The 12,038-nt window shown below is 42.1% G+C and overlaps 1 protein-coding gene across 1 annotated transcript in view; it reads right to left on the bottom strand.

Annotated features, from left to right (window-relative positions):
- The window catches only part of COL22A1 (collagen type XXII alpha 1 chain), a 1,010,593-nt gene that overhangs the window by 662,214 nt on the left and 336,341 nt on the right, over window positions 1-12,038 (bottom strand). Inside the window, exon 4 of the mRNA XM_085604869.1 lies at window positions 4,974-5,048. Within this exon, the coding sequence (XP_085460995.1) occupies window positions 4,974-5,048 (75 nt within the window). The remainder of the gene's footprint in view (window positions 1-4,973; window positions 5,049-12,038) is intronic.

The raw sequence follows: 12,038 nt of genomic DNA, 5'->3' as shown, positions 1-12,038 counted from the left end.
CTCATCCATCATCCCTACGTCTCATCCCTGCTTCTCATCCATCATCTCTGCTTCTCATCCATCATTCTCACTTCTCATCACTACTTCTTATCCATAATCCCTACTTCTCATCCCTCATCCCTGCTTCTCATCCCTCCTTCATATCCATCATCCCTACTTTTCATCCATCATTCTCACTTCTCTGCTCTACTTCTCATCCATCATCAATACTTCTCATCCCTGCTTTTCATCCACCATCCCTACCTCTCATCTAACATCTCTACTTCTCACCCCTCATCTGGTCTTATCATCCCTACTTCTCATCCAACATTCCTACTTCTCATCCCTCATCCTGGCTTCTCATCCCTACTGCTCATCCATTATCCCGGTTTCTCGTCCATCAACCCTACTTCTCATCCCTATTTATTATCCTTCATCCCTGCTTCTCATCCATCCTTCCAACTTCTCATCCTTACTTCATATCCTTAATACCTACTTCTCATCCATCCACCCTACTTCTCATCCCATCTTCTCATCTTTCATCCCTACTTCTGATCCACAATCCATACTTCTCATCCATCATCCCTAATTCTGATCCACCATATTACATCTCTACTTCTGATTCATCATCCCTACTTCTCATCCATCTTCTTTACTTCACATGCATCATCCGTTATCCCTTCTTCTGACTCACCAGTGATCATCCCTACTTCTGATCCAGCATCCCTAATTCTCATCCATCTTCCTTACTTCTCATCATCATCCATACTTCACATTCCTACATCTCATCCATCATTCATCATCTCTCCTTCTCATCATCTATCATTCCTACATCTCATTCCTACTTCTCATATCTCATCCATCATCCCTACGTCTCATTGCTCATCCATCATACCTACTTATCATTCCTCATCCCTCAGTCATACCAACACACTTTCAATGTTGTGTAACACACCTTCACACTGATTGATCAGCAACAGCCAATCAGAGTTAAGAGAGACAGCTGCATTCTGTTGGTATAGCCACTGTGGAGCTTGCGTCCAGTGAATCCAAGGCTGTAGAGCATGTCATTTTATTTAAGTGTTTTCTATTTACACAGTCCTCTGCAGAAAGCTGGATGGTTTGGGAAAGACCAGTGTCCTTGGCTTGGTCCATAAATCAACACTTAGAGACAAGGGCATACACATCATCAGAACCTTTGTCTGGTTTCAGTGTAACAAATATAATGTTTAAAATCAACTGTTGTAGAAAAGGTAATACAATTTATCACAAACCTTATCTAGTTTCAGTTTTATTTGTAACAAAAATAATGTTTTAGTTTGTGGCTGTCTTTTGCTCTGAGAGCTGAGTTCCCATCTTTTCTTGCAGTTTGCAGATTTTGGGAGCTGGGCTTCAGCTGTATGTGAAACCGAGAAGAGCAAACCTGGACAGAATTGTTACATATGAAACTGAAACCAGTATACCAGTATAGCCCTCTCTCCAAGTGTTGATTTATGTCTCAGGTAGGAGGCCCCTTGTCTTCCACAAGCCATTAGAGCTTTCCCCAGAGGCCTCTGTAAACAGAAAAGCACTTACTTAAATGAAATGCTGTACAGCCTTGGATTCACTGTAAGCAAACATCCGTTGTATTTCCCTTCCTCTGTCCTCAACCAGCATGTGCAATGAGAAGGCTGAGTTTTTTCCTCTGCTGGCTAGAGCAATATTTGCAGCCCTATCTCTTAACTCTGATTGACTGTTGCCAACTAATCAGCCCAATCTCTTAACTCTGATTGACTGTTGCCAACTAATCAGTGTAAAGGGGTGTTTCACAACATGGCAAGTGTGTTAGTAAGACTAAAGAATGAGGAATAAAAAGTAGGGATGATGAATGAGGAGTAGGGGTTGAGAAGCAGGAATGGTGGATGAAAAGTAGGGATGAGAAGTAGGGGTGATGGATGAGAAGTACGGAGGAGCAGTAGGGAGGATGGATGAGAAGTTAGTATGATGGATGAGAAGTAGGGATGATGGATGAGAAGTAGGGATGAGAATTAAGGATAATGAATGAGAAGCAGGGATGAAAAGTAGGGGTGATGGATGAGAAGTAGGCATGAGCAGCAGGGTTGATGGGTGAGAATTAAGGATGATGGATGAGAAATAGGGAGTATGGTTGAGAAGTAGGGATGACGAATAGCAGGGATGAGAAGCAGGGCTAATGGATGAGAAGTTGGGATGATAGATGAGAAGTAAGGATGATGGATGAGAAGAAGGGATGAGAAGACGGGTGATGGATGAGAAGTAGGGATGATAGATGAGAAGTAGCGATGAGAAACAAAGCTGATAAATGTTAAGTAGTAAAGATGGAAGACAACTAGGGATGGTGGATGACAAGTAGGGATGATGGATGAGAAGCAGAAATAAGAATTAGGGATGATGAATGAGGAGAGAAGTAGAGATGATGAAAGAGAAGTAGGAATGAGAAGCAGGGATGTGGGATGAAAAGTAGTAATAATGGAAAACAAGAAGGGACGATGGATGAGAAGTAGAGATGATGGTTGAGATTTGAAAAGTAGTGATGGTGAATGAGAAGTAAGGATGATGGGTGGAAAGTAAGGATGATGGATGAGAAGTAGGGATGATGGATGAGAAGTAGGGATGAGAAGTAAGGATGATGGAAGACAAATAGGGATGATGGATTAGAAGTAGTGATTATGGATGAGAAGTAAGGATGATGGATGAGAAGTAGGGATGAGAAGTAGGGGTGATGGACGAAAAGTAGGGATGACAAGTAAGTATGATGAGTGAGAAGTAGGGATTATAGATGAGAAGTAGGGATGATGGAAGAGAAGTCAAGATGATAAATGAGATTTAGGTGTGAGAAGTAGGGATGGTGGACGAGAAGTAGAGATGATGGATGTGAAGTAGGGATGATGGAAGACAAGTAGGTATGACGATTGAGAAGTGGGAAAGATGGTTGAGAAGGAGGGTTGATGGATGAGAAGAAGGGACACAAATTTGGGATGACGAATGAGACGTAAGGATGATGAATGAGAAGTTGAGGTGATGGATGAGAAGTAGGGATGATGGATGAGAAGTAGAGATGATGGATGAGAAGTAAGGATGAGGGTTAGTATGGATGAGAAGTAGGGCTGATGGATGAGTAGTAGGGATGAGAAGTAGGGGTGATGATAAGTAGGGATGATGGAAGATAAGTAGGGATGATGGATGAGAATTAGGGATAAAAAGTAGTGATGATGGATGAGAAGCTGAGAAGTAGGGATGATGGGTGAGAAGTAGGAATGGGAAGTAGGGATGATGGATGAGAAGTAGGGGTGATGGATGAGAAGCAGGGATTATGAATTAGATGTAGGTATGATGGAAGAGAAGTAGGAAAGATGGATGAGAAGTTGAGAAGTAGGGATGATGGATGAGAAGGAAGGATGATGGGTGAGAAGTAGGGTTTAGAAGTAAGTAGGGACGACAGATAGTAGGGATGAGAAGCAGGGATGAGAAGTATGAATGATGGAAGAGAAGTTGGGATGATAGATGAAGAGTAGGGGTGATGGATGAAAAATAGAGTTGAGAAGTAGGGATGATGTAAGCCAAGTAGGAAAGATGGATAAGAAGTATGGAAAAGGAAAGGGGATGATGGCTGAAAAGTACAGATGACAGATGGTAGGTATGAGAAGTAGGGATGAGAAGTAAGGATGATGGGTAATAAGTAGGGATTATGGATGGGAAGTAGGGATGATGGAAGAGAAGTAGGGATGATGGATAAGAAGCTGAGAAGCTGAGAAGTAGGGATGATGGGTGAGAAGTAGGAATGGGAAGTAGGGATGATGGATGAGAAGTAGGGATTATGAATTAGATGTAGGTATGATGGAAGAGAAGCAGGAAAGATGGATGAGAAGTATGGAAAAATGGATGAGAAGTATGGAAAAGGAATAGGGATGATGGCTGAGAAGTACAGATGACAGATGGTAGGGATGAGAAGTAGGGGTGATGGATGAGAAGTAGGGATGAGAAGTAAGGATGATGGGTGATAAGTAGGGATGATGGATGAGAAGTAGAGATGAGAAATAGGGTGTACAGAGTTGCTCAGAGCAGGATGCAGCAGGCGGGACAGGTTTTTATCTGTGAAGGAATTTCCTCTAAGAATGAGGTATTCTATTATTTCAAACAATCAAAGAACATCCTAACATAATTCTTCCTATTTGGCAACTATATGCAGCTGGCAAGGTAGTTCAGGATGGTAAGTGCTTACTGATGACATCTGTGTACAACATGCAGCTTGAGGCTTTAATCTCTAGGTCCCCTCAGCATTTCAACATGCAGAGTTAAATAAAAATGAGTACCACAGGGGGATGAGGTGAATTTCCCAGATTCACAGAAGAATTTGTCAAGTAGTGATTCCATGGTAAGAACTCAGACTTCCAGTTCCCAAGTTCAATAAATTATCACTGGACTGCATTCCCAACTATACCCCTTATTGGAAACCTTTTCATAAAACATATTGAATGAATGAGCAGACATCTGTATGCTATGGAGCATTCCTTAGAAAACAAGATTTGGAATAGGCAGTGTTTAATTTGAGCCCGTGGTTTCCGGTGCTCTGCACCGGCACGTAATTTTCAATACCGGTGCTTGTGACAATCTGCCACAAGGTGGCGCTGTCTGAGATGACCACAACAAAAGTCAATTATTAATTCTATATACATTAAAAATGACTATTACCTGCCTTCCAAGCCATTCATATAGCTTTGATGGCCTCGATTATTCGAAATTGTCACACTTGTAGAAGTGTGATGCTTAATAGTTGTGTTGTCAATATTGTGACAGGAGCAATGTGTGGTGCAAACTCCAGTGGAATCCTGACAAAAGCCCTGGCACTTATTTTTTTTTACAACTCAAGCACTGGGAATAGGACTATTGTACTACAGGGCTGCAGACAGTTATATCAAACACTTCCTGTACTTGATCAGTTACCGGTGCGTTTACAATGAAGTAGTTAGAAGTACCTGGGATTTCATCTGCCTCTCCATTGGTAGACTTAAAGCGGTTCCCCTCAATTCTCACATTAGGGCAGAGAACATCTAGAAAAAAAGATAAAAACAAATAATATTTCTATTAATATCTTGCAAAGCTCATAAAACGAGAACAAGTCACTACTTCATTCACAATGTATAGTACATCCAACTTATTAGCGGAGTTGCTTCACGATGCTATATACAGATATGTCTACAGCATTGATGAAATTCTATTTTGTGAGAATAAAAGACATACCAAGAAGTATATATGATTGTTATTGTATTCAGAAACTAAGGTTACATATTTTTTCTTTTTTGCAGATTTATATAGCATGACCTCAATCCGAAGGTATTGGAGCGCTTTACATGAGCACCACAAGGACACACTCTTTTTTACCCCGAGGCTCGAACCTTGGTTTCCCAGCTTCAAAGTCGGCATTCTAGACGTGAGACCACATCCTCTCTCCAATATGGTCCATTATATCTAGCCTGTTCCATTCGTGAACATCTGTCCTTTGTTTGCTTTATCTAGAAAGGCTATAGGCTACCCTTGTTTGCCACATTTACATCAACGAAGAGTATGCCTTTCTACATGTACTAATTCATCTTGTGTTCAAAATGCAACCTGCCATGCTCAGCTTGTAACTATTAATATTGACATTTTACACCTGAGTTTCTAGAAATAAAGGTTCGCGAGTACCTATGCAGTGAGAAATCAACAAACTAGACCATCCTTAAGGGTGCTCAACTGAGTACATTAAAATCAGATCAGTAAGAAGGGAAGAACTTCTATCGGAAGCACAATGCCGCAGACCATGTAACTACCAGCTGAACTATGCAAAGGTATTTTGAACTTGGTCGATGGGAGGAATGACTGGTGAGCAACAGGGCTGAGCAAGGCCATCTTCTGTTCATGTCCAGAAGGCTGCCTGCACAGCACCCATATTGCCAAAAGGAATCAAGTCTGGAGGGGGAACAAAGCCCCAGAAAATCAAAACATGTGAGGAGTATTGTTGGGAATTGGGTTGAGAAGGAGCAAGTACTGGTAAATGCAATTGGTTTGGCCTATAACTGAAAGTTCTCCTACATTGATGAGTGAGAGAGAGAGAGAGAGGGGTGGGTGGGGCTTCTGTATTGCTGACGAGCAAATGACAGAATAAGTTAATGGATGGATGGATGAATGAATGAATCACTTCAAGGACTAGTGACTGAGTGCATGGACGGATGCATCCACTCATCCATTTAGTGATTTATTCTTGCACTAACCAACTACTCCATTCACAATCTCACACAAACAAACTCAGCAATCAGTGAAGAGGAATGCTCAGGTCTATTGGTTGTGCAATGCTTGTTTAATAATAGAAAATGCATATATGTTACTCTGAGCATTCTATACTAATATTAACTTGTCACTGGAGCTTAAATGACGGTATGAAGATGGCCCTTTCTCTAGATAACGCCTTGTATAGTTACCGGTGGAAATAAAGGTGATCCCTTACCTCCCTCCATCATGACAAATCATTAAGGGAAGGTTTTAAGAAAGGGATGTCTATGGGAGGGGTCCCTTATACTCTTTCACAATGTGCACTGGAAGTATGGTAAGAACTTCCACCACCATGCTAAGGAAATTCATAGTCACATATGCTTCTCTGGCACCATTGGGTCTGAAAGCACAGCAGCAGTATTGCCAGATTCTAAGACCTGTTGGAAGCCTGATAGGGACCAGGGAAAATCTACTATAAACCGAATGATACATCTTTCAATTAGAACAAACATAGCCTTTAAAAAATATTTCAAAATATACTTCTAGGGCCTGATTCACTAAGGTAAACTTAGACCAAAAGTCTAAGTTTAGACCAGAAGTCTAAGTTTAGACCTAAAGTCTAACTTTACTACCACTAAAGTTAGACTTTTGGTCTAGGTTTAGACCAAAAGTTCAACTTAGATCAAAAGTCTAACTTTAGTAATAATAAAGTTAGACTTTTGGTCTAAGTTAGACTTTTGGTCCAAACTTAGACCAAACTTCTAGCTTTGAAAGTAATAAAGTTAGACTTTTGGTCTAAGTAAGATTTTTGGTCTAAACTTCGACCAAAAGTCTAGCGTTAGTAGTGTTAAAGTTACACATTGGGTCTAAACTTAGACTTCAGGTCTAAACTTAGACTTTTGGTCTAAGTTTTGCTTTGTGAATCAGGCCCCTAGTGTATGTGCGGTCTTCTATATGTATGTGCGGTCTTATATAGCGCTCAAATTACCCTTGGGCATCTCGGCGCTCGCATTGGGAACCCGTCCTGGTTTTTCCCTGTGAGATAACCCGTACTGTGCATCCCCAAGGTGAAAGCCAGGCATCCCGCCGCGGAGGGGCGTTGTGGAGATTAAGCAAGCTTGTTGCCCAGAGCTGCATAGTGTGAACTCATGCTTAGAGTAGGCACCGAAGGGAGAATTATCGAGTCCGTGGACAATTGGGCTCCAGACCCTGCCGCATCGGGAATCGAACCCTGGCCCCGGGTCTGACCTCTGCTTCAGGGTATGCCTCCTCTAACCAGTGAGCTACACTTCTCCCTAGTGCACATCTTAAAATCAGTGCTCAAACTAGTGTTTAAGATGTTAAATATAACATTGTGCAGTATGAAAGCACATTGAGAATACATGTTCCAAACAGTTTTAGATCCACAAAGACCTATCGCCTTTTCTCTTAACATATAAATAGTTTCCTATGAATCAGTCAAAGGAAGGATGTAAACAGCTAAGCAATACCTTCAGAGAGCTTTAGGCAGTGCTGCCTTCTTTACATAGCGCTTTCACAATATATCTTTTACGTCCATATTATAATGCTAAAAGTGAAACAAAAAGTCCCAGAACACAAAGTACAATTGGCTAAAGCATTAAAACTGCCCTCAAAAAATTACCCAAGAAGGCGTCACTGTGCAGCCGTCTCAAGTGAAAACATTCAGGTGAGTCAGTGTTAGATTTAAAAATGAATACATGGGTATAATCCCTATTTTAGACTTTTTCTGCCTCTCCTCCACACAGTAATCAGATTAGCCTCATTCCCTTCTCTCTGTGTTCCATATCGTTTCTAGTGCTTCAGTTTTCACCTTTCTTTCAATTTATTTTCTCTTGAGATGGCTTAAGAAAATAAATGAAACTGATTTTATTTTCAGTAATATGCATCAGACGACTATTGAATCACATTGAACTTCATAAATACTAACTTTGGTGTTCTCGTTCAGTTAGTGCATTTGCACAATAATAATGATGCTAACCTTTCCCCAAATAAATCCCAGTCGTACAATGTGATGGGAACTATTTACAGCAACGCAGAATCTCAGACAAGACCTCCAGCAGCACAGCATCAGGACCACAGTCAGCACCATCAGCGTCCCAGGAATGAAACGCCATGAGCAAAAACTCCAGCAAAACAGCATATTTAACACGGTGGATATTTCCATCAGCACCTCAGATACGAATATATGTCGTTATTACGCATTCCGTTGCAACGCATGCCTTTACCACGCATGCATTACAACGGAATGTTTTTTCTTCGCATTGCCCTTACCGCGATTTTGCCTTTACCCCGCTTTTTCTTTTTTGGGGGGGAGACCCCCCAAAGCCGCCTTTCTTCTTTTTTTTTCTCCTTTTTCTTAAGGCCTTCGCCGACACTAATGAATGACTGACGCTTTTTTTTCCGACCAGGAAGACGTTTTTCCGTGATGACGTTGCTTGCGTGCTAAAGACGTCGTTGAAGCAATACGCGTTGTGAAGAAGTTTACGAGGTAAGTGTACCGTTGTAAACGTAACGCGTAGAAAATGCTTTGTGGTAAAGGCTGTTTCCCCTCAGATATGGGTATGGCCAATGACGTCAACTTCAGCAGCCAAGCACCCCTAAACACAATATGCAACACATCCTTCAACACATCACCTCTGCTATCTCAGAAATCTCAATAGTAAAACAATCCCCGAGGCAAGGGCAGTACCCTCAGCAGCACTCCAAAAAGAACAGCATGCATTCCCCAACAAAATTGATTTAACAGCTCTACAAGCTGTTTAAGACCTGGCATCCTTGGCGCTGCTCTGTCCTAACTTATTGCCTTCAACCCTCTTGTTTTGCTACCTTCGTTTTTTGCTGGGTTTAGGACTCTGCGCACTTTACCACCGCTAACCAATTAACCAATGCTAAAGTGCATGTGCTCTGATGATGATGATAATGAAACTCGATTTATAGAGCATGTACCTACTCTGAAGAGTGTCCCAGCACTGAAGGTTCAAGGTGAAGGCAACTAACTTTGAGAAAAGAACCAGGTTTTCATCCTCTTTTTGAAACTTTGTTCAGATTCAACTAGGCAGAGGTCTAGTGGAAGTTTGTTCCAGGCTGAGGGGCCCAAGTAAGAGAAGAACGGTCACCTCCTCTGGAGAGGTGAATCCTGGGTACTTTGGCAAGCGTCCAGTTAGAGGAACGCAGCTTCCTGGTCAGGACATTACCAAGAAGTCGAGATGTAAGGTATCAGGAGTCAGTTAAGTTCAAACCTCTATTGGTGAGTACAAGTGTCTTCAACAAGATGTGGTTCCTCACTGGCAGCCAATGCAAAACATGATTGGCTTACACCCAATTGGCCTATTTAATTTACTTGTAAGCCCCTAGTAAAGTGGTAATACATGTGCCCAGGGCCTGTATATTAAATCCTATTAGTGGGCCTGCAGCACTGCTTTTGCCACCCACTTAAGTAGCCCTTTAAACTCGTCTTATGCTTACCATTGCAGCCTGTGTGTGCCGTTTTAAACTGCCATTTTGATCTGGCAGACTAAACCCTTTGCCAGGGCTAAACCTTACTTGTTAATACATATAAGTCACCCCCTAAGGTAGGTTTTAAACAGCCCAGAGCAAGTGGTGCAGTGTATTTAAAAAGTTGGACATGTACTTTTAAGTTTTACATGTCCTGATACGGAAACACTTATGAACTCATTTTTCATTACTGCAAGGCCTACCTCTCCCATATGATAAGATTGGTGTTACCTTATTGCATTTAATAATCTGTAGGTTCCAAATTGGGAGCAGGTAGACAGGTCGAGTTAGGTGTCTAAAGAATTGTAATTAAACACCCTCTTTAATGGTAAAGTCAGATTTTTTATCACAATTCTGAAAATGCCACTTTTAGAAAGCTGGTATTTTCTTGTCCTAACCATTTGATATCTGTAGCTTGATCCTGGGTCACATAGTAGGTGTAGCATGCAATTGCTCTTTGTGTATTGGCCCCAGACAGTGAGACGAAAGGAAGATAGGTGTTGGCAGGATGGGCTAACAAGGGGTAGGAGCTGTCACCTACCACACTTGTACAGCAAAAAGACTCTGCCTGAGCACGCTCACAAAGGGTTTGGCACTAGCCTTAGACAGACTCGCTGGGGCTAGTATAGGGATGCCTGACACCTCATGGGGTGGAAACTTCTAGAAGGTTCATCCACTTTAAAGCGGGCACCAGGTAAGTTGGACATCAGACCCCAAATCTTCACTACATTTCTGTACCTGTGGACGACTCTGCAAGGAAGGAGTGCTTTGCTGCTGAAAGGACTGACACTCTGCTAGACTATTGCCCTGAAGGACTGCTGCCCCACTGTGCTGACCTGCTGACCTCTTGCTTGGTTGAGAAGAACTAGACCTGCACCTGTTGTACTCAGGACCACCAGATTGACTCCAAGGGCTAGTTGGATTGCCATCTGATTAGAATCTCAAGGACGGAAGGCTCCAACCACCAAGAAACCAGCACCTGGAATCTGCCACCTGGTAGTCCTGCCCTATCATGTGATACCATCCTAGTGCTGCCTTTTGGCATTGGGCCTGAAGGTGCTCTACCAGCCCATCAATGGTTTCAGCAGAACCAATGGCATCCTCGATGACTACGCAGGACTCTGCACCTCAAAAAGTGCAACTATCTTGGAACCAGCTGATGCACCACGCATCTTGATGCAGGTCTTCCTATCGCAAGCCCCTTGTTAACAGCATCCTCAACAATGCAGGAACTCACATCACAGTTTCACAGATCCAAGGAATCTCTGCTGTGCAACACATCCTTGACGCGGTACTCAGCAAAGCTCCACTACCAGGATTCAAGGTACTCTTGTTCAGCTGGACTAACTGGGTCCCTGTAGCTGGCCAACACCCAATCACAGTGGCCAGAACTTGTCACTTGGCCCTGATCTGGTGCGACCAGATAACCACAGTTGGGCCTTTTTTTGCTTTATGGCACTATTTTCACTTATCTCAAAATGTGCATATCTCTGTTTCTACTGATTGGAGTTTTGTCGTTTTGGTCTAGTGTTATTTGTTAATATGTACTATATTTTTCTAAATTGGATGGGATTTTTCTTGTGTGTTGTTTTCACTTTATCACGGTTTGAAATGCTGCATATATACTTTACATATTGCCTCTAAGTTAAGTCTGACTGCTCTGGACAAGCTACCAGATGGTTGAGCACAGGTTCATTTGAGGTTTGCTTCTGACTTCACCCTGATTGTGGTTGCTGCTTGAGCAGGGTTTCACTCCTCTCAACCAGTAACCCAATTTCTTACAAGTTGCAATTCCCCTTCTATGTCTTGGGGAGTACATGCAAGCCCACAGCAACACAAACACCATGGAAAGCTATTCTGGCAGCTGACATAGAACACAAAGTAGTGCACTACAAGCACTCCGAACACTACTGAGAACACATGTAGCAGAACTCCACCTGAAAAAACCATTAGTTGCTCCTTCAACAGCTTTACAATTCCTAATACCATAAACATTATCTGTAAGAAATTGGGTTGTTAGTTGAGAGGGGTAGAAGTCCCACTCAGGCACCAACCACAATCCTTGTTGGGGGTGAACCTCAAAAGTCACAAAATTAACCTGTGCTTAAACAGCTGGTAGCTTGGCACAAAGCAGTCAGGCTTAACTTAGAGGCAATGTGTAAAGTATTTATGCAGCATACAAACAGCAGTAAAGTGAAAATACAAAACAAGAAAAATTCCAAACCAGTTTAGAAAAGTGGAATTCCAATAAATAAATTATATAAAATGACACCAAA

Source organism: Triturus cristatus, chromosome 5_1 (assembly GCF_964204655.1).
Source record: "Triturus cristatus chromosome 5_1, aTriCri1.1, whole genome shotgun sequence".
In the NCBI taxonomy this organism is placed as follows: domain Eukaryota; kingdom Metazoa; phylum Chordata; class Amphibia; order Caudata; family Salamandridae; genus Triturus; species Triturus cristatus.
This window is presented reverse-complemented; position numbering and strand designations above follow the sequence as displayed.